This window comes from Cyprinodon tularosa, unplaced genomic scaffold (genome assembly GCF_016077235.1).
Source record: "Cyprinodon tularosa strain WSP-4 unplaced genomic scaffold, ASM1607723v1 ctg160, whole genome shotgun sequence".
Taxonomy (NCBI): Eukaryota; Metazoa; Chordata; class Actinopteri; order Cyprinodontiformes; family Cyprinodontidae; genus Cyprinodon; species Cyprinodon tularosa.
Genome location: NW_024038438.1, coordinates 1,169,689 through 1,192,810, shown reverse-complemented (window position 1 = coordinate 1,192,810; position 23,122 = coordinate 1,169,689). Strand labels below are relative to the sequence as shown.

The 23,122-nt window shown below is 38.5% G+C and overlaps 1 protein-coding gene across 1 annotated transcript in view; it reads left to right on the top strand.

Annotated features, from left to right (window-relative positions):
• LOC119780446 (plasma membrane calcium-transporting ATPase 1-like) overlaps positions 1-23,122 on the top strand; it is a 49,324-nt gene that overhangs the window by 1,398 nt on the left and 24,804 nt on the right. The window contains exons 2-7 of the mRNA XM_038280505.1: positions 4,997-5,288; positions 13,867-14,064; positions 16,942-17,199; positions 18,079-18,204; positions 21,483-21,653; positions 22,946-22,972. Coding sequence (XP_038136433.1) covers positions 5,093-5,288; positions 13,867-14,064; positions 16,942-17,199; positions 18,079-18,204; positions 21,483-21,653; positions 22,946-22,972 — 976 coding nt within the window. The 5' untranslated portion in view covers positions 4,997-5,092. The remainder of the gene's footprint in view (positions 1-4,996; positions 5,289-13,866; positions 14,065-16,941; positions 17,200-18,078; positions 18,205-21,482; positions 21,654-22,945; positions 22,973-23,122) is intronic.

The following is a 23,122-nucleotide window of genomic DNA, read 5'->3' as shown; positions in this document are numbered from 1 at the left end:
GGATGTTGAGCCTTTTAAATTGAAATTGATGAAAAGAGGGCAGAAATGGCTGAACAAGTTGTTCTTTGTGTGGCTGCTGCTAGGAGATGCTAACCTATATGGAGAGCTATGATACAAAGAGGCTGTTTACAGTTTGCATCAGGATCAAAACTGTGTTTTAAAACGAATTAAAGATTTTCAGTGGCTGTGTCTGAACACCCGCCCTAAATCCCCCGATCACTATATAGAGTGGGGACTATATAGTGGACCTTATAGTAAACTGAGTTAACCGACTATCCGGACAGATGATCACTACTTTTCGCTCCCCGTTGGTCACATAATGCCTCCTCTCCGACAGTGCAAGCACCATCTTTGTTATTTTTGGCCGCTCTCATTACCTGACAGCTGGCTGCTGTCACAACAAATTCCATGATTCTTTGCAAGGAGAGCTCTCATGAAGCAATCTGGGATATATCTGCTTGTCTAGAGACCATGGATGAGCACTACTTTTCAAGGTGCATTGTGGGAAATTTCGAGTCCACTACTTTTTCATCTACTAGAGCTGTGTCCGAACATCCGCTCTATCCCCTAGATCCCTCAATCACTATATAGAGCGGGGATCTATATAGTGTACTTTATAGTGAACTCAATTAACCGACCGTTCGGATGGATGATCACTGCTTTTTGCTGTCTGTTGGTCAGGTGACTCTGCCTCCCTGCACGGTACCTGGGCACTCATCTAAAATGGCGTAATCACTATATTGTGCCCTATGTTCGGACACAGCCGCTGTCACTTTAAACAGTTATTGATTTCTATTGCCTTCCACCAATGATATTAGCTCTAGCTAATATAGTTACCAGTAGATCGCAAACTGAATGTATTTGTTTGTTTCAACAGATATTGTGTGTATCACTCTAGCCTGATAAACCAGACTAAATGTGAGATTAAAGTTGTTTTTCAAACCACTGACTGTGCCTATTGGCCAACGCTCTGACTGATGAGTGCAACTGACTGTGACATAGTAAGGGCGACAGAAAGCTGGTGGGGGAGTGTAAACAAACAGCCTGTCAGTAAAACAACGAATACGTCCTTCTTAAAAAACAATGAGCATAGAGCCTCTTCCTGCTCACGTTTCAACGAAAACCCCAAGTCTAATCCTTCTAAACTGATTCCAAAGCTGAGTCAAACGAAAACTGTTGAATAGTTGTTGCCATCTTCCTTGTTGTGCTTTCTCCACGACAGCTTTGTCGTCACGCATCTGTGCATTGTGTTTGGCCCACCAGTTCTTGGGCCTGGGGCATTGATCGAGGTTAGACCACTCGCAGGCAAAAATGATTTTGGCTGCTGGCGGGTGGGGCTAGTTTACTAGTATAGTATGACTCATGAAAACTTTGAGGGAGGGACACAGTGTGGCGTCTAAATTTACACCAGTCAGATGGAATACCATAAAAAACAACTCTGGTAATGTTAGCCTCACTGTGTTTTTATTGAGGGTTCCAGTCCTGTAAGACCTAACCGGGTTATCAACCCAGCAGGCAGGTGAAATAATGGCACCAAAAAATATCACAAAGTGTTTATGGGCTTTTATGTATCAGAAATGCCAATTTTAGGTTAAACTAGTCATTGATCCTTTTAAGGCGGAAACATATATCAACGATGATAACAAGGAATGCAGAACCCATGGCTGAACCAAAATAAACATGGCAGTACAGTCCCCATTTAAGAAATTAACAAACCTGCTTGCCAGGATAGGTTTTTTTTCTGCATTTAATACTCGGGAAAAAAATGTGATATAGGAAATTTAAGCATTACTTTGGATTTCTGGCTCCAGTTACTAAGAACAAATCTCCTAAAGAAATGAATGATTAAGTAATATTTGTGTTAAAATTGGTAATTACTAATTCCTCATTGTGTCCTCATTCTTAATGGCTATAAGCTGAAGACATAATGATAGTACCTTACAAAAAAAAAAAAACAGTCTCACTAAAGTCATGATTTGGATTTGTATTGTCTGTACCTGTATAGCTGACTCTTAGTTTACATCGACGAAGCTGAAAAAGTTATTAATAATAATTAGGCAATATTTTTCAAAACACCTTAAGGATTGTCCAGTTTAATAATATATTTATTGAGCCATCAAAAATTTTGTTTATATATAAAAACATACTTCCAGTATAAAAACATACTTCCATTAAAATTATGACATGTATCAATTTCATAGTGAGTCTCTTCCAACGCTGTTATCTGGGCTGCTTCAGATAAGGAAGCTAAATGTATATGCAACGTTTCTTACTTACAGATTTGTTTCAAGACAAGATGTTTTTTTGTATTTTTTCTCAACAGAAATTAGATCAGGCAGTTTTCAAGTCCTGCCACATATCTTCCATATGATTTAGGTACAGATTTTACTCTATCATTTAAAAACATAATTACACCTTTATTAAAACCATCACATTGTGTCTCACTCTTAGCATTCTAGTTTTTATCCAGGACTAATTTTGTAATTATCTTCATTCATCCATCCAAAAGTTTGTTTTTTAAATTTCTTACTTAAACTTTATTTGTCCCAGTATGTCTTGTGACAAACCCTGAATGGAGCTTTTTCGAGCTTCTTTCAAAAGCCATACTTTTATAGGAAAGGTTTGTAGTGCTAAGGAAACAGCAAGTTCACCAATATTCTCTTCCAAACCTTTGAAGCCTTTATAGATGATTTATGTAATGTAATCTCAAGAAACTTTAAAGAGATAATTCCATCAAATCATCCAGTCAGGTTTGTTAAAAGTTTCCATCTAACTAAAACAGATTATTTCATTCAGTCACTGAATTTGGTACTCTTATAGCAGTGACCCCTAGACAATAAATCAGAATCAAGTTTATTGCCAAGTAGGTTTGCACTTACAAGGATCACGGTCATGGGTAATATTGGTTGGACCAGAAACAGTTTTGACTTCTTTTTTCCTTCTAATCCCAACCTAAATGGATTATCAGAATAGAATCAGAGATAGGGTTGAGACAGAGAAATGAAAAGTGGCTAAAAGTTTGTTTAGATTCACATCAATGTCCCTGGAAGAAATATTTTGTGTTGCTCTTAAATTTGTATGTCACAAAAGCATTGTTGTAATTTTTCCTAATTTAAAAGGAAATATCTCAATTTGTCTAAGGAAGCTGGGATTTTGGTAAAATTTGTATCATTCTTGAATTGCTGTTGAGAAGCCTCTCAGATTTCTTTCCAGGGCCCTAATTAGCACAGACTCAACACTCAGAGAAGTCGTCATCCTGTATCATACAGTTTATAAAATGGAATTATTATTCTCTTAAGTCTCTCAGCTTTCTCAAGGGACAAAACTTAAACACCCCTGAGCTAACACTGTCACTGTTTGGAGCAATGTTCCTTCGAACTCTATTGAAAGCACTCTGTAACAAGGCTTTACAATAAACAGATTTTAACCTGACACAAAAAAAGGATGAATTAGAAACTTAAAAACATTTATTTGAGACAAAAAGTGCACAGTCTGTGGAATAGAATATCATTAAATCAATGTAACCCTGATACAAAATTCTCACCATGATTGTTTTTATGAGCTTTTATCAAAAGCTAATTGGTACATCCATCTGATTTTCAGCATTTTATTTCAGCCTTACGGCCCATTACGCTGAAATACCCTCGCATGAACCTCCAGTCACCTGATGGATTTTAAGCAGATTTAAATAGTCTTTTTTTTCTATTATTATTAAAATGTATAAAATCATTTTTTTGCTTGTATTAAGTTTAATGAATGTATGTAAAGGCAATTGTATAAGTGACATACAGTAATGTTTATATGTAATTTCATGATACACTATGTTATGTTTTCTTTTTAGCAGTTCCAACCGATAGGTGACCGGTTCAAGGCCTCGCTCAGTCCACCTCACTTGTTTTGTCCTTTGGAAAGACCCTCCTTGCCTGCTGTTTGTTAACAGAGTGGTGTCCGTTGTGTGGTAGCCTCACTTCTGTCAGTGTGCCCCAGAGCAGCTTTGGTCACAGAGACTTGATAATGCTCTGTACGAGTACAACCTATCTATTATGAGTTTATATGATTTTACTTATCAAAGATTATCCTTGGATAACCATAGGAGCTGTAAACAAATTATTTTATAATGAAGAATTCTGATGAATTATTTGTTTGTTAAACAGCAGCATGTTGGGCAAGGTTGTAGCACTTTTGCCTTGCAGGAAGAAGGTCCTAAGATTGATGCTCAGCCTAGGCCTTAGGGTCTTTCTAGATGGAGTCATAGGCTGTTGGAGATAGGCGCCAAACCCCCTGATCCTGACAGAACAGTGGTAGAAAATGATGGATAAATGTTGGCTCAACTTTAAACTTGGTGTTCTCTTTGCCTTTTCTTGTCATGGTAACTACACCTGAACTAATGCTCTGTGTAGCTGTCACACCATCCTGAAAGGAGGGATCAGCTGGGCTGCTGCAGTGCAAATCTTCATGTTATAGATGATACAAGTGTGCCTGTTCCTTAGCTTTTAATGCAATTTACTGATGTGTCGTCTTTCATCGTTTTGATGAGAAAGCCGTCTCAGAGCTCACTTGCTTAACTGTCTCTTTCTTAGACAAAGCCACTATGGAATTACTTAACCTTTAACTTCTCCAACATAGAAATTATACCTAGATCAGAACTTCTGTGTGTTTTGTTTCGGACTTTTAGAAGAACTAAGAAGCCCAACCCTAGAAACAATAGTGTTTTCCATTAATATCAGTAGCAGAAGAGGTCTGTGAAAAGACGCTGAATGCAGCTGATTCTCAGGCAGTCAATACTAATGCTTACATAACGCTTCTTCTTGGTCCAAGCTGGAACTTGATAACTGGGACGCTGAAAATCCAGAAAATGCATGTAAACCTGCACCTGATGACTAAATACTCTCTTGGGAACATAAGGAATAATCTTCCTCATGGTAACAAAAGTTACCAAAACAAAAGTTCAATTTTTCTGATCACTCTAATCTCTGTTTTTCTTTTTAATTTACAGTCAAAGAGACCTTGTCAGGCTGGATCTACACCTCAGTCTTATCACTGAGTCTGCGTTTTTTGATAGAGCGCCCACCAAGCTCCAGACCAAGAAGACATGGCTAGAAACTCTCTTCGTGGGTCCAAACGGCGACGCAGTGCTGAGGCCAACCATGAGCCAGAGTTCAGCTGCTCCCTGCAGGAGCTTCGCTTACTTATGGAGCTTCGAGGACCTGATGCGGTGACGAGGATACAGGATTGCTATGGAGGTGTTAACGGACTGTGCACGAGACTCCGGTCGTCACCAGTTGAAGGTAATTATGTATTTCTTTCTTTATTTTTTTTTCTCACAAGCTATTTTCATCCAGTAACAATAATTTTTCTTTTTAAGCATCCTGACCCGACAGCTTCATCCTTATATCAACCAGAGCCATTTGCTGGGTGGAAATCTAAAGCAACTTAACTGCAACACAAAACCATAGGGACCTCAGAGACATTTAGGCTGAAAGTTCCTCTGACTGAAATGTTTGGGGGGTTTTTTAAGGTGACAAAACCCATAGTCAAAACTCAGTCCAAATCTATTTATATTGAGAATGACTGCAGGTCTATCAGGAAGCTGACCAAACATAATATGGTCTGCAGGAAGATTTAAGTAGACAAATATTTTATTTTGATAAGGGACTCAGAAACTTGCCTTCTCTTTCTGGGTCTACGATGACTTAAAAAAAAAAAAAAAAACCATATGTTCAAGAAAGGTGATACTCTAGACCTTTCTCCTGATAATGTTTACCAAGTTATTTTTGAGCCGGGAAATAGTTTTTGCACCGGTTGCTATCAACAGATACAAACATTGTTGTACACTGTCACCCTCTTCTGGCAGTAATAACACAGCTTCAGCAGCTTTAGCAGCTTTAGCTCCTGCTTTAATAAATATCTACATCTGTATTGTGTTCCACGTCCTACTTATTATCCTACATGCATTATTTTCCAAACGATTCCCACTGGGTCTTAGACTTTTCCCTCTTCCATTTCAAACCTCTGCTGAGAAAATGCTGACCTGCTGCATGCATGTGCAAAACTTTACATATAGTTATGTGGTCTTTTTAAGGTAAAATCTGAAAATGATGAAGTTTAACAACAAATGGAACAAAACAAAGTAAGACAAAATAGGATATTTAATAAGCCAGCAAGGTACTATCATTTATTCAGAAAACCTGTGTATGCAACCAGAGTGAGCTACTGGCGTAGATATTTGTGAATTCATAATATTTGAAAATGTCCCTTTAAGGTCAGATCCACCCGGATTCATCTAATTTAAGTGTCTTTTCAGAAGAGAATAGGAACTAAAGGATAGAGCTCATCTGACATATCTGTCGGTTCTTAATAGTTGGACTAAGAATGAGAAAAAGAAATAGAAATGGAATAAATTACCATTGAAAATTGGGCTTGTTGGTACCATAGAGAGCCTTGGGGATTATTTTATGCACACATAACACGAAAAATGGCTTCAAAATAAATAAATTCTGTTTTTGCACATTTTGAGGTAAGCCTCTAGAGGGAACTGAAAGCGGGAACTATTCAAAGCGGCATAAATGATTGCTTCTGTGTATTCTGGTGACCTTTCTTACAATATTTTTTAATGTTCTTGATACTGGGATTTTATTTGCGTTAAACTCGTTCCTTTTGGATGAAACGGTGCTGATGACTCTGTGTGACTTTGTTTTGGACCACTGTTCATGTGACTCACCCCACCCCCCCCGGCATGAACTCCATTAAACCAACAGAGGCCATGTTAGGTTAAGTCTGTTCTTTAGTTTGGCTTAGGGGACTGTTAAGCATGTGATGGCCAAAGTCAACTGTAACCTGCAGCCAGTGTTGATCCTGGTCTGAACAAATTCAACCTTAATTGGGGGGGGGGGAATTTTTTCCTAGTGTTCCTAAGCTCCGGCTCCAGTTTTTTTTTTTAAGTACACCATGCTTACAGAATATTAGTCTGCTGTAGTTGGGAACAAGGTTTTGCTCCAGAATTAAATGGACTGAAACATCAGAAGGCAGCCTTAGTCTACTGGTTTTAATAGTGATGCTGATTGAGTGCAGTCACTTTGTTACCTTTAGGCAACTACTTAACCAAATACTTATGAAAGGAGAGTTTTGCAAATGTAAAATAACCCCTTTTCAATTTTATAGTACTCGACTGCCTTTTCAGTGTGTTACAGAGTCACAGAACACATGGTGGTAACTGCAGTTTTTAAAAGAAAGATTAAAATGGTGGTCTATCTTGTCACCCTTCTCCAAAAAAAACCCTAATCACAATATTTTTCTTATTCAATGTCACTCCTTTTTATTAGCTTGAAATCCCAGTGATTAGATGTACACTGCAAATCGGTAATTACGGTATTAACCTAACAGTCATCTTTTTGGACTGTGGGAGGAAGCCGGTGTAGGTACCACATCTGCTCCGGTGGTCAGATCTGCTCGGGTCCCTGTGCATGCCAGTGACGTTACGCTACAGGATTGGTTTAACGTTCTCACATGATGTAAAATATTGTGGTTGTCCTGACAACGATAATAACATCACACAGCGTCCGTTTGCCAAGTCAGGAGCATTTGCATTGCTATCATGTCTTGGTCACTTAGCCATATTAAGCTACACTACTTTAAATTTGTGTCAACAACAACCGTTCGTTTCCTAGAGTAGAATAACTGTTTTTGTCTAAAATCTCTATGAAAGTATTTTTTAGATGTCCCATTTGTCCTCCCCTGCTCTCGGTAAATAGCCGAGCGCAGTCTTAGAAAGCAGTAGTTTCCTTCATGACTGACAATGAGTTTTTTCTACTGTCGGCTACTTTAGATCACTAATGAAATTCAAAATAATAGCCAATATAGAATATAAGAAACAGGTGCAATAGTTTGTTCGAGTGGAGGGCCCCGAGCAGATCTGATCCCCCCCCAAGCAGATCTGGTAGCTACACAGGAGTACCCGGAGAGAACTCACGCATGCTCAGGGAGAACATGCAAACCCCATGTAAAAAGACCCTGAGCCAGGAATCAAACCCAGAACCTTTTTGCTGCAAGGCAGCAGTGCTATATGTGTGGTAAAATATGCCATCCGGAAATTAAATATTGAAATGGTCTTAAATCAAACCAAGGTTTTGAGAGTAACTTTGGTGTTTTTCTCAAAAGCAATGTTTTTTATTTTACTTTTTCAAATTTTTTGTATATTTTATTATTTCAAATATTTTTCAAACTTTATTTTCCAGATTTTTCAAATTTGTATTCTTTTAGTTTGACCTTTAGGAATTACATTCATTTGAACATATGTATTTACAAATAAATTCTTTTCAATCAGAGCCCAATGCATAGACTGGCTCTTAACTATAAAATGGATGTTGCTAACGTCCTGCAGATCAATAAAAATGTGTCCTTTATCTTCAGTCCAGAGGAAACCCTGCCCCCGGAAGGAGAATGTGAACTGTGAAAAAACAATTTGAAGAATGAATTAAACATGAAACATGAATTAAAAGCTTTTAACCTTTATTCATCAAGAACTGTTTTATACTTTATTTTTGGATTGCACTTTTTGTTTGTATTTCCATTTACAAAAAAAAAATTCTTGCAACAACAATGCCACAAAATTCATTTGATGGTAAAACAAGTTAAGATTAATCAACATTTAAGTGGAGCTGCAAAAATTAGCATTAAACTTTTACAGTAATTTGCCAAAAGAGGAAAAAAATACACAGTAAAAAGTTAACTAAACCTTTTTTCACCAGGTTGGGGGGTACAGAGGAATGAGTGTCATGTTTGTCTTCAGGGATCTAACACACATACAGAACACTCAGAGGCTGGGAAAAAGTTCACAATGTTTATTTGTACAGTTCACAATAAATGCACAATGATTCTGGGATTAATCGTGTCCGGGTCTGGTCACGAATGGTTTCACTGCAGAGAGGGACAGATTGGTTAGCAGTCTTCCAGTGAACTTGCAGATTGTGTGTTTGCAGGTCTATACCTGATCAGAGAATGAGCAGAGCGGTAGAAGGGGGGAACCGGGAGGGTCCAGAGGCTGAAGGCAGGCAGAGGGCTAGGCAGAGGCAGGGCTGAATTGTTAATCTTACAGAGCAGGTTCGGAGCTTCTCTCTCAGCTCTTTCTGAGAGCGGGCAGGCAGGTATCAGACTGATTCGAATTTCCAGGGTTCTTCTGAGAACAGACTGCTTGGTTTCACGCTTAAGAAACTCTTCTAGGTTGCAAGTTTCCAGGCAGGATCTTCCTGAGAAGCAGTGAGGACAAAAAGCAGATTAGGTTCAGATTCAGGCTTCAGGGGAGTCAGAGATTCAGACAGGCAGGTTGGCTCAGGCTTGCTAACCATAACTGGCAAAACACTCTGGCGTCAGAGCGTTGCTCTGCCTCTCCTTAAATGCCGGTCTCCTGATGAGCTCATGAGCCGCAGGTGTGGTGGTCAGCTTCAGCTCCAGGAGACCTAGAACGCCCTCTGCTGGAGAAAGGTGGACAGACCTCCAGATCCCAACAATGAGTCTTTGACCCTTCCTCTTTCAAAAGTCTGTATAGTTTAAATATGCTTCCCTCTCTTTAGCACCACCACCTCATGTTTTCATTTTCTTTGGATTTGGGACTGGGATCTAGGATGATAGGAGAGAAAGGTTTATGTAAGTGTTATTTGGGTTGATTTACCATTTGATATCATCAAAGACCCAATGACAATCCACTTCAGCCAGATTTTGATTTAAAATCTCCTGGTATTTTTAAGAGAACCAGGCAAAAATAATCACAGACTCCCAATCACACTTAAAAATAAGCTGAACGTTTGTTTTTTATTTGTTTTTTATTATTTCAAACCTATAATTTGCTGTTGATGATAAATAGAATCAACTTGTGTGTAATCGAGTCGGCGTATAAATGCACGTGCTTGTCACGATCTTCCCTGATAGCTGATAGTTAATTTCACTTATCTTCCTAACTCTGCCCGGTCTCTGATTATCACTCATCTCATCCATGCACAAATCTTGCCTTTATGGAAGAAAGCCATTTCTTAAAGGTCTTAGCATGGTCGAGTCTAAGTCTAGAAATCAACAATCTATGGAAAGAACTGCTGGTAACAAATGCTCTCCATCCAGACTCACTGAGCTTGAGTGGTTTTGTCAACTTATTGTCACTTCCAACTCATCACAAATTGACTCTTGGTCATGTCCCCTGCTCATTAGATACTGGCATGACCGGGATACCCCTGTTGTCAGTATCTGGCGTGCAGGATTCATGACAGTCTGTATTAGGAACTTCCAAAAAAATCTCCATGATCTGTGAAGTAATGAAATAGCACTAACCCAGCCCTTACCCTAATCCTAACCCCTAAACCTAGAGGAACAGTAGTATACATGTTACCATACACTTCTAAAGCTATCACACTAACTTTGTAGGCTAAACTTCAGTTTTTCTTTTGTTGGTCACGTGACTCACTGTCCACAACCTGTCATTTACCCTGTGCATCAAATACTGATGCGAGGGGTACCCCCTTAGCATGACTATGTGACGCATAGGGGACTTTGACCAAGCGTCAATATGTGACGAGCTGGGAGTGAGAATATGTTGGTTTTGTTGAGAAAGAATGGGCCAAAATTTCAGTCACTCGATGTGCAAAACTGAGAGAGACATACCCCTAGTGAATTGTAGCAAAAGGTGGTGCTAAAAAGTAATAACTGGGGGCGGAAACATTTAGCATACCCAATTTTTCAATTTTTATTTGTCAAAAAGTTTTAAACATCACATAAATTTCATTTCACTGCATGATTGTGTCCCAGTTTTTGTTGATTTTAACCCACAATGTCAAAAAATCTAAAGACATAAAGACAGCTGGGATTCGTTTTTGTAGATGGAAAAAATATTGACCTTTATCCAACGGAGCTTATCCTTTCAAAGTTGGTTAGTGAGGAAGTTCTGGCTTTTCAGCTTGTATTGGCCATGCTGATCTGCTGATGTCAACCACTGATCTCCATTTATTCACTGGATTGCTGGTAGGCCATTGGTAGAATACGGTGCTGTGAAGTCACCAGCTGCCATATTGGTACTCCCTAGTTTGACCAGTCCGAATGTAATACATGCACTACAGTATCAAACAACGATGATGTTCTCATTTTCTGGGAGGCTTAAAGGGGTCATAGAATGATTCTATAGGGTATTTGGTGCTGGTCCTTAGGGTCTCTGACTAGCGTGTGTAACATTGGTTTCGGCTAAAAATGGCATATTTACTGTTCTATGAGCCCTAATGCAAGCCTGGTTAAAAGCCATGGAATGAAATGATAGGTTTTCTTCCTTTTATGGTATGCTCAAGAATTTCTAGATGAGCTGTGCTCTGATTGGTTGGTTTACAACAAGCGAATGTGCTGAGCAAAGACGCATCATAGCAGCAAGCACTCACTCACTGAAACATCAAAATTGTTGATATGATCGGGTGACCAGACATCCTCCTTTTCCTGGACATGTCCTACTTTTCATAACTAAAAAAATGTCCGGGAGAATTTCAAAATCGCCGGGGGAAAAAAATCTATTTTGGTCGACTAAAGTGCAACACCTTGTTGTCTCTGCAATCCAAGTAGTTCTAATCCCACATGGTTCACTATTTATTGTATTGCCTGCATGCTCTCACTCGCATTAAAAAACCACCACCTCACATTGTCTGAAATCCGGGATAATTTATTCGACTCGCGGGCATCCGTGAACAACTATCTATATCAAGGAGAATCCTGGAACTTCAAGGAGACTTGGGATGTCTGTTATCAGCCCCCAGCCTCCCTCCTCCAGCTGAGGAGGGGTGGCTCATGGCTCTCTGCTGAGGTCCGGTCCAGTCAGCGGCCCAGCAGTCAACACTTCATACACCCCAGGAGGTGTTGATGGGGTTTGAAGTTCTCTGTACGTCCATTTCACACACTGAACTATAGTTATTCATCTATGACAATGTAAACTCGGTTTTGCATTCTATGACCCCTTCAAGACTTTTAAAATAAAGATAAAGTCATCACTTAGACCCACACTTGCTGTTTCATAATCATAAGTACATTACTGTAATTTATGGTTGGTATCTGACAGCAGTGATGCCAACTTACATGCATTGGACATGATTAGTGTTGTTCTTTGGAGAGGTTGTCCCATGTGAGGCTGAACCAACAGAACTGAAGCCAGGTGAAGATAAAACTATGTCAGTTTATACATAACGTAAAACCTGATACAATCCAGCTAATTTATATCACAGCAGGGAAGCTGAACACTCCTGCTGTTAGGTGTTGTTCATCTTGACAAATGGATTGTCTCTAAAGAGCTGACCTGGAGGTAAAAGTTCAGACAGAATGTGTCCAGGATGTGTGGGGTCTGCAGAGTTGTTACCTGTGCTTTTCCTGATTACAGACATAGAAAAGATGTGGTTGGGTCGAAGGTCAGCCACACTGATGCTCTCCTCCCACCCATTTGTTCATTGCAGTTTGGACATTTCTTTCTTTTGTTTGTTTGTGTTTGTTCTTTTTTAAGTAGACAGTGCAGAGCGCTAGCAGCTCCTCTGGGATGTTAAACTTCTTGAAATCCTGTAGGAAGTAACGTCTCTGCTAGGCCTTCCTCTCCTCAGAACCGCAGATTGTGCCCTTCTCCTAACCAGCTGTGATCAGCAGTGATCCATGGTAGACAATGTTTCCTAGAAGCTGCTGGTGGTTCTGTCTGCTGTGGTGAACCAGATGATTTGCATCAAGTCCCCTGCTCCAATCTGATGATCTTAAAAGTACATTCAGGGATCAATTTCCAGTATGAACCCACTGATTTTTTTCTTCGTCTATGTAAATTTAATTCATTTGATTGAATCACAGCTGGACTCATATTGCTCTGACTGTGTCTCCTACAGACCCTGAGAATTTTTTTTAAATCTGTTTAGTAGACTTTGTATAATGACATTTTCACCTCTTTATTAATTCATAAAGTTTGTCCATCTTTCACTCGATCAGTAAACACTGCTAACGATTAAACTCCTGCTGACAGAAAACAGCAAATGTCAGCAGCAGCATGAAACCACAGGAATATCCACGCTGCTGCTTTACTTCTCTGCATGTTCTAGCAGGGACAGCTGGGGACAGACACATAACTTTCAGTATTGTCCCTCTTGCCTGAAGTTCCAGGGAGTGCAAAGAAAAAAACAAGGAGAAATGTTTGGCTGGAAAGCCGCCCATTCTAGATGTGTCAGAGCAGCCAAACAGCAGCGTCTCTAGAGGGACTTGAGTTTGTCTTAACATGTTGCTTTGTTCCACTGGGGGTAAACAAGTCTGCTCTTTGCTCACGCACACTGGACTATTGTTGAAGGGCAAACATCATGCATGCTAAATGTTACTTCCAGCGAGTACGATCTGGTTTAAATGGAGGGATATTAGTGTATCAATAACAGATTTATGCCAAATCACAGTTTAACAGAATCCTCTGTTACTGTATGCCTTTTTTGCGTTTAATTATAACCACATCGAACTAACCAAAACCAAATTGTAATATTGTTCTTCTTTTCTTTTCTACACAAGCCTAACTTTAATTTACATAATCAAAGGTAAATTTTATTCAGATTTTATCTCTGTTCTATTGACCTTATGTTGACTACATTAAATGGACCAACCAAGCCTGACTTTTAGTGTCTTTGTTGTGGCAAAATCTGGGCAGAATGCATAATTTTTTCCAATGCTAAAGATTATTCCTGATTTTCTAATGAAAGAAAATGTCATGTATTCGGAAATCAATGGAAAAACCCAATTTTTCACATTAACTAGGAGATTAAAAGACGAATCTAGCTTACGATGAGGATGATATTAATGCGTGGACCACGTTTTAGCATATTGTGTTTTATACCACTGCAGGTCTTGAAGGAAAACCAGAGGACATCAGCAAAAGGAAACAGGAGTTTGGCCAGAACGTCATTCCTCCCAAGAAGTCTAAAACCTTTTTGCAGTTAGTATGGGAGGCCCTGCAGGATGTCACTCTTATCATCTTGGAGGTGGCTGCAGTCATTTCCCTCAGCCTTTCTTTCTACAGTCCACCTGATGCAGAAAGACAGAGTGAGTATTTTGTCTGTTCAGAAGACATGAGGGTGAATATCAGTGTAGCTATGGGGCAGCAAAGTCACTTTAACAGTAAACATGTTTAGTTACCAGATGTTCCGTCTTTTTTTTTATTGCAGTTACTGATCTCAATAAATATATTGCCTGCCATGAATGCTCCTACTAACCTGACAACAGCCAGATGCATGTCTAGCTCCGCCTAGCTAGACTGTTGTCAGGTTGTCAGGTTATGCTCCTACACCTACTCACTGCAAAAACTGTAAAACTAGATAAGTAAATCTTTCTGAAAATAAGTGCATTTTTTCTGGAATTGAATAGGTAAGTTAAACACTTTGCCTATGGAACAAGGCAATTTAAATTTGAAATACGAAAAACCAATTGCATCTTCTTATTTCAAGTGCATATAATCTAATTATTTTTTTTTAGAGTACAAATCTTCATTCCATTGAAAAATCATCTTATTTTCCTACTCAAATTAAGGGTAAATGCATTTAATTTAAGACATTTTCACTTATTTCTATATCGTTTTTGCAGTGCTGTTCATCAGGACCAATGATTCAAATCTTTTAACTGGATTTTATTTTTATAAAAAAAGATTATTTTGTGCAGTTAATGGTTAGCAAAAAGATGAAAAGGAAGAAGGAAGTGAGCTCCTTTTTTAAAAGACCACCAAACAGCAGCTGACCTTAGACAAATACTCATCCAGAATACTTGTTTACTTATTAAAAACAGTTTATGTCTGAAATATAAATCTATTCATCCCCCATTCCTCAGACTACTTTTTCGCTTTTCACTTCCTACATCATTATGCTACTTGTGCACATCTACAAAACAGTTTCCTATTCCTTTAGATAAGTTAGAAATTACTAGCACATCCATACTCATGATTGTGTATAACTCTCTGCTTTGTCTTACATTATCAACTGCTTATGCCATGTTGATTAAAATACTAAATGAGGATAATAATAAATGAGGGTGCACTTGTGCATGTAAAGTGTATCCAAAGGAAAAATGCTCGGAGGACCGAGGCAAACACCAGGGGACCCAAAACCCCAGATGCCCAAAGGGACCCCCAGGGCAAAGGAGTCCAGGAGGGCCCCACACAGGAAAGCTACCCCGCCACCAAGGGAGGAAGAGAGACGGCTCTGAGGAAATGACCCAGCTGCCGCAATGCAGAAGCCCTCAGGAGCCGTGGGGACGAGCCTGCGGGCTCCACCGGCAGCCAGCCACCCTGAAGTGGAACTGGCAATGGACCCCAGGGACCCGAGGCCTGGCAGGAGCCCCGACCAATCCCCGGGGGGCCAGGCCCCACGAAGCAGCCCCCAAGAATGAGCCAGTACACGTCCAGGCACCCACCCCCAAAATACCCAGGGGGGCAGGACAGGGGGAAGGGGCTCCACACTTAGCCGAGACTTAAGATGTTCTTGGGAGAGGGAGCAGTTCAGACCCCAACCTGACAAGCAAACAGAAGAGAGAAAAAGAAGACATACACAGTTTAATCACACCTTCCCATCCTAGTGCACCTACCTGACACTCCACACACAGACTCTCCAAAAAAAGAAACAGTACAAATAAAAACGAGACTCTTTTCCTGTACTTACACTCAGATCTAACTTCCCCTTAATAGTAACTATCATAAAAACTTTAGCTATAATTGACCTAAGAACATCCTACCAAAGTATACTGTTATACTTTTGTGACTAGAATTGTGATTCTTGCATATTTATTTTCAAGAGACCAACTGAGGATTTTTGAAAAAGATGGGCTTTTGCAAGTCATCCATGGTTTTTGCTTTTTGTGCGACTGGTTTTGAGAAAAGCATTTACTGCTTTCGAAATGTTGAATGATCTACAGTAGGAAATGTACCAAAGTAAGAGAGAACTTTGTAAAACTGAGCTGAATGACAAATCTAATGAAACTTCCTATTATTTGTAAATAGCAATCAAAATTTTAGCTGCATTTGTTTTAACCAGGGATGCATTTCATAGATTAACTATGGCCATTTATTGTAATTGCATATAAACCTTCAAAAATTTATTTTAATTTATTTAAACATCAGGGAGGAAGTTTTGGAACCCTACAATCATATCAAATAAATTAGAGTATTTCAGAGAAGTTAACTTAGTTTACTTTGTCTTTCAAAAAAGGTAAAAACAAAACAAAAAAAACACTGGATTTTATTTTCCAAGTTTGAAGATGTTTCGCTTCCCATCCAGGAAGCTTTTTCAATTTAAAATGTCTGAAATTAGCATTGAGTTTGAAGCATTATAGAGTAGCCCAACAAAGCCTAGTTTTGGCTTAGAAAAAATGCAAATTAAACCGGAAGAACTGGTCCATCCCTTAGTAATAGGTAGTCGCTGTGGTCTTTGTTAGCCTGAAATACCCAAGTTTAGTTTACTTAGTGAAACACATTATATGGATTATTACTCAAGAACTGACAGGTCTGTACCTCTGTTATCACACATATTTTCCTCTTACAACATTAAAAATTTACATTTAGGATAAGAATATTACACCAGAACAACAGAAAATAATGTTTAATAAAAGTGTATTTGATACATATTTATAGGATAATTTAAAAATGTACTTTTGAACAGAACTATGAGCTGAATATAAATTAATAATTGTTTATTGTTGAACAAGACAGCCAGACCAAATAAAGCTGAGAAATTATCTTTTTTAAATTTCATTTATTCTCAGTTTAAATTGAAACAATTTCATATAAAGTAGTAATACCAGATTACATGGGACGGGAGGAGACAGTGCCACAGCTGCTTTAAAGCTTTTTTTTCTCCATAGCTTAGAAAACTCAGGCAAGGTTTGACACAGCATTGAGTGTCAAAAATGCCACATTTTTATTTTATTTCTGTTCAGACTGTGGAAAAGCAGCTGGCGGCATAGAAGAAGAGGGAGATGCGGAGACTGGATGGATCGAAGGCGCTGCCATTCTCCTCTCTGTGGTGTGTGTGGTGCTAGTTACGGCCTTTAATGACTGGAGCAAAGAGAAGCAGTTCCGTGGCCTGCAGAGTCGTATCGAACAGGAGCAGAAGTTCACCATAATCCGGGCGGGGCAAGTGTGCCCCATCAAAGTGTCTGAGATCGTGGTCGGAGACATCGCTCAGGTCAAATACGGTGAGCAATGCATGAGTTTGCATATGGCAGAGAAAAATGGTTTGGAGTTCTTTTGACTTTTGTTAATGACTTATGTTAGTGTCATCTTTTTTTATTTTGAACATGAAGTAAATAATACTTTTTGGTTTATTTCTTTTTCTGTTTTAGGTTTTTGCTTTTTAAGTTTTTATTTAATAATTTCAACAATTTTGAGTTTTTGCCCAAAGCGTCTTTTTGGTTTGCTATTGGGGTATTGCCATATCCTGTTACTTGTGCTGTTTGGGGTTTGCCATTTTGGCTCAGAGTGTTTACTTTTTTAGACAAGGAGTTTTCAAGTCTATTGCTCTTGCTTTTTTCTTATTGTTTTTATTTGGTTTGTCTTTACTTTCTTTTGTTATTAATTCTGGATAATTGGATTTATTCTATTATTCTATTCTATTATTATTATACTAGATTGTATTTCAGTACCTTCCATTGTTTATCACTAATTTAACATTTTTCCCTTGGTAAGAGACTTCTGTTAACAAGTCACTTCTCTGCTCCTGTGTTTCCTTTTTTGTTCTTCCATTTGCATCTGCTTTGCCCTGTACTTAAGGTCTCCGTTTGCCAGAATTAATCTCATCCTCAGTTCTTTTCTGCCTGAAAGACTTCATTAAAATCTTTAAAGACCTATCACGTGGCTCCCATTTTGATCCAGCACAACCAATCGTGACAGAAGCAGTTTGCAAAAAACTAAACTGGAAATATTACCATCTTAAAAAACCTTTTTTTCTTTGAATAAAAATGACTGTAATTTTTTTATGTAACCCCCTTGCTTACTACAGATTGATGAGATAATGATGATGTCACCTAATGCCCTAATACGAGTGTGCAAATATTACTTCTTTGCTTCTGTTGCAGGTGACCTTCTTCCAGCCGACGGGATCTTAATTCAGGGCAACGATCTCAAGATTGATGAAAGCTCTCTGACTGGAGAGTCTGATCATGTCAAGAAGGCTGTCGACAAAGACCCCATGTTGCTCTCAGGTATTTTTTCTTAAACTCAAGCATATACAGCTAAGTTCACTCTGACCTGTACCTGCAGAGCAAAGTACCCAGAGCCAGATCGGATTATTTCTCTGGTTTTACACCTTCATAGACGGGTGGTAGAGATTTATTGGGAGCTTTGAACTACAACGGTAATGATAGAGTACTGATAGAGGCTAAAAAAAAAAACATATTTTACAAAGTAGAACAGCACAGTGGCACTGTATATGGTTCTTATGGGCCTTACAGTATAATGGTAAGGTAAGGTAAGGTAAGGCCATGGTTTCAATTTCAGGCTTAGGGTGGTTGCATGTTCTCACAACTCAAGCTCCATTTCTCCCAGGAAGCTTTGGTTTCCTCTCAAAGTCTTAAAGAATTACTTTTAGGGGAATTGGTGTCTCTAAATTGCCCTTAGAGAAAGCGTGTTTGCACATGGTTGTGTGTCTCCATTCTGGCCTGGTATACATGGACATGTCCTGTCCAGTGTGTAAAAAGTTAAGATTATGTTTGTAGCTGTGCACCACAAGCTAAAGATGTACAGTACCGAACATCTGCATTATGTCCCCCTTGCAGTTGCATGTTATGTGATAACTTTCTGTTTAACACGTCCCCGGTGGAGGTGGCATATATGTTACATGTTATTTAATCCATAATTTAGGACTGTTATATTTTCTTGTAAACACATGTCCAGCTTGTCATGAAGGGTTTTAAGGATCTCACCCACATGCAGCAAAACACTCAGAGAACCAAGGGTAAAAGTTAACATGTTTATTGGCAGATTTACAAAGAACAGAGAGAGAGGTATTCTGCAGGGTAAACTCAGCGGACTGGTGAACCGGAACCGGAAACTAGGAAGGGGAGATCACAATGATGAGTTCAGGGCCCGTAGGAATCATGACTTAGACCTGTGATTTGCAGGTATGGGACTCACGTTTGGGGGGTTCTTGGTTTTCCCTCGGATTGAGTTTGTGGGGTTTAATCAAGAGATGAAAGAACTTGTTGGAGGGCGGACAGGCAGACTACCGTTGGGTCCAGAGGAGTAATGGAGTGGACTGTCACAGGGGTTTCCTGAAGAAGACTTCAACGGATCTGGTGGAGTTTTCCCCTTGCTTGGTGTGACTCTTATAATTCCTTTCAAGGGGAGTAGAAGGTCCAGGCTTATCGAGTGGATCAGGAAGGCTTCCTACCGGAAAACAAAAGACAAGGCAAGCTTGGACTCAGAGAGACAAGGCAATAGTTACACTCAGCAAATCTCAGTTTGGCTAGAGTACCCAATACTGGCAAACACTCTGGCGTCGAGGTAGTGACAGCCCGCTGCTCAAATGTTCCTCCGGTGATGACCCAACGTGCCGCAGGTGTAGGAGGAGGCCCAAACAAGGACAGGGCACCATCTAGTGGTGGAAAGGGGAGAACAAAAGAAAACACAAAACTACCCACATAAACTGGAATCCTAAGACAGCTGCCTGTGGGTTAACAAATGAAAAGATGAAATGAACTCAAATAACGATTAAACAGAACTGCACACATATGGAATAAATGTACAACATCTATTCAAAATGAAATAATTTATTAACAAAAATAATTCAACTCTGAGTTAAATGTATTTCAGTTAAAACTTTACTATACTCATCACACTAAACTAGACTAGTACAAAAAAAATGAATAGAAATGGTAAAAAACCATAATCAATAATATTATGCATTGGTATCATGTCAGATTTTATGTTTGAGAACCAAAGTTTATCTTAAAGAGTTAAGGATGATGTCAAGTTAGCGTTTAAACTTATCTATTCAAAATAAAATGTAAATAAAACTTTAAATGATTATCTTAATCTGAAACATTTTGTAAATTGATTCTTAGGTTTATTTGTTTGTTCTCAATAGAATATGCAGAGTTTGTTACCCTTATGCCTTTTCAGGCTTGGTTATGAAACAATGGAGCTAGTAGCTAGTATAAACAAGGGCTCTCATTTAGAAAATACATTTTGGCAATCAAATATGATTGGCATATGAGGGATCGCATAAGCATTAACATTATATCAGTCTTTGTGCTGCGTTCAAATATTATCAAAAGCTTTTAAGGCTTTCCCTAACTTTGCCCATTCTGTAACCTCTGACGTTCTTTTTGGAAGGCCGAGGCATCCAGAAAGATCAGGAAAGCTTAGCATGTCTGGTCTGCCGAAGCTATGTTAATTTCTTTTCCTCTTAGATAAAAGCCTCCTTGCTCAAAGTTTTCTCTAAACTCTGAGAGAAAGAGAGTCTGGTTTAGAGGTTTCAATTCCTGGGGCCTGCATGGCCTTCATTTATGGGATTTCTTCATGTGGCTGACTTGAGAGGAGCCGAAAAAGAAAAGACAAACATAAGGGAGCAGCGTTGTCCCCAAACACGGTGGGGGACATGATTTATGTCTCTTTGGCAGTGTCTTGTGGTGGTCTTGTGAGAGATGGGGATGTAAGAGTTGGAAAGGAGAGTATAGCTGAGATAAACTGTATTTTCCATCATCATTTATGAAAGTTAACCAGCCTGGATATTGGTCCAGGTTAACATGATATAATGGCTTTTTGCATTACATAGCCCTCTGGTTAAAAAAAGTATGCCCCCTTTAAAAATCACAAATTAAATTAACTGTGATTGAACTACATTTTTACAGAGAGCTGTGCTCAATTTCACCACGGTAAAAAAAGGACATCTTTAATATCTGCAAGACGAGGGGAAATTTAGGGGTTTTACAGATCAAAATTTGGATTGTATTAAATGTTGCGTCATGTTTACTACAGTGAGACCATAAAATGAATATTCAGATCAGTTCTACTCTAGTCTGCGTACCAATTCAGAAAAAAGACAATTCTGATGGGAATGTTGAGTATTTGTGAATGCTTTGCTTTCTCAAGATTAAGATGATCCGGCATATTGCAAAAGTTAGTCTTTATTCCAAAATGTCGTGCAGGGGAATGTTGCCAGCAGCACAGAACTCAATGTTTTAAGTGGTCTAACCAATATCTGGACTTAAAACCTAACGAGAAACTAGTTTTACCTTAAAGATGCTGTGCTTACTGAGAACCCACCTGTAGATGTAGAAATGTAAGTTAAACATGATCAAAATGGATGAAAAAAGCATGACTTACAAAATGTAGCTTCAATTTAGAACAGTGCCGGATGGGCAAGCATTGGCTTTAACAGATTTGACAGGATTCATAGATTTAAGTTCACAATATAACTTGTCTACAGTGCTTCTTAAATTAAATATACATGTTTGTTTTTTTTCATGTTTCCCCTCAGGCACACACGTAATGGAAGGCTCTGGAAAGATGTTAGTCACTGCTGTAGGTGTGAACTCTCAGACTGGAATCATCTTCAAACTGCTTGGTGCCAGTGAAGATGGGGATGGCAGTGGCGAGGACAAAAAGAAAAAAGAGGAAAAGAAAAACAAAGACAAAAAGGAGAAGAAGAGTAAGTTTCAGAATACTGAGAAGAAAAAAATGTGGTGTCCATTAATTACTCATCCAGAATCCCACATTGCACAGACAGGTTAAATAAAAATATGGTTTTACACTGATGGCCAAATATTTTGAATTTCCTTTTTTTGTAATGTAAGTTGGTCTTGATCAACAGACTTTTAGATTTTAAGAAGGCTACTTTAAAGTACATTTTTTAAAGCTGGTTTCAGACTGAATTTCAAATCTGATAATTTTTAAAATATTACTTTTTTCCCAAGACATTTTATTGTAATCTATGAATAATTTAAGCTTAAATGTTTTAACTGTAAAAGATGGAATACATGAGTTTTGTGAAGTTTGTATTGGGAACATCTTATTTCGTTAAATTTGTGAAAAGTATCTTGACCTTAAATGAGATTTTTCCATCCAAATGGTTGCTCTCAAAGATGTTAGGTTAAACCTGCAGTATATACTGTACATATCCAGTATACTATATGGCAATTGATAAGGCATCTCTTAGGTCCTTTGTGAGGTCTTCATAAGATTATTTTTGCTATTTCTTCAAGACATGACTTTCAAATACTATTTATCAGCAGGTGTTTTCATCCAACAGCACCTGAATGAAAATGGAGCTAGGTAATTTTAAATAGTTTAATGTTTGACATGAAAACCAAAGCAGGGTATAATAAGCTAAAACTACTAAATCTATTTAAGTTAACTAATATCATTCATTTTAAAAAAGGAAAAATGTTTTGTTCATTATAAAGGCAGAAAATAAACGAAAAAAAAACATAAAGGTGGTGAATATGGTGATGTAGTTACGTGGTTTTTTTGTATATGCAGATGGAAGACAATGTGTGTAGTAAAGTTTTAGCTGTCAGAAGTTTTATATTACCTGAGACAAAGAGTCGAACTTATGCAGCATAAATTGTACAAGTTTTTGCCCTTTTCAGGCCGATTCTCCAGTCGTGAGAGAATATTTTGGATCAAGCCCAGTTTCAGCCTCATCGTACATCCTGCATCATGTATTATACGGGGGTAATGAGGGGCGATTAAGCCGGGCATACACTGTATGATATTTTCAGTCTTTGTACTTTGCTATAGCTCAAACTGTATAATAAAACTGCAGGGTTTAAAGGTTCAGTACTTACGATTTTTTACACTGTACGGAGCGCCCAGAGATATTTTTTAGTAAAAACTTACATAATGTCTCTTTATGTTAATTTCTCTGGATTAAGACATCTTTTTTAGAGTATTTAAAAACTGTTACATTTATTTGACTAACTAACTCTGTGTTCTTTGCAGATAAAAAGGAAGACAAAAACATGAAAGGTAGGCATCACATCATAGTTTCCTACTAACAGTCTAACTGACCTTTTAATGCCTATGCAGATGTGAGCTTACTTCTTCTCTTCAAAAAGGTTAGCAATGTCCAGAAATATTGCAGCTGCAACCCAGAATATAATGCACTATGATATAGAC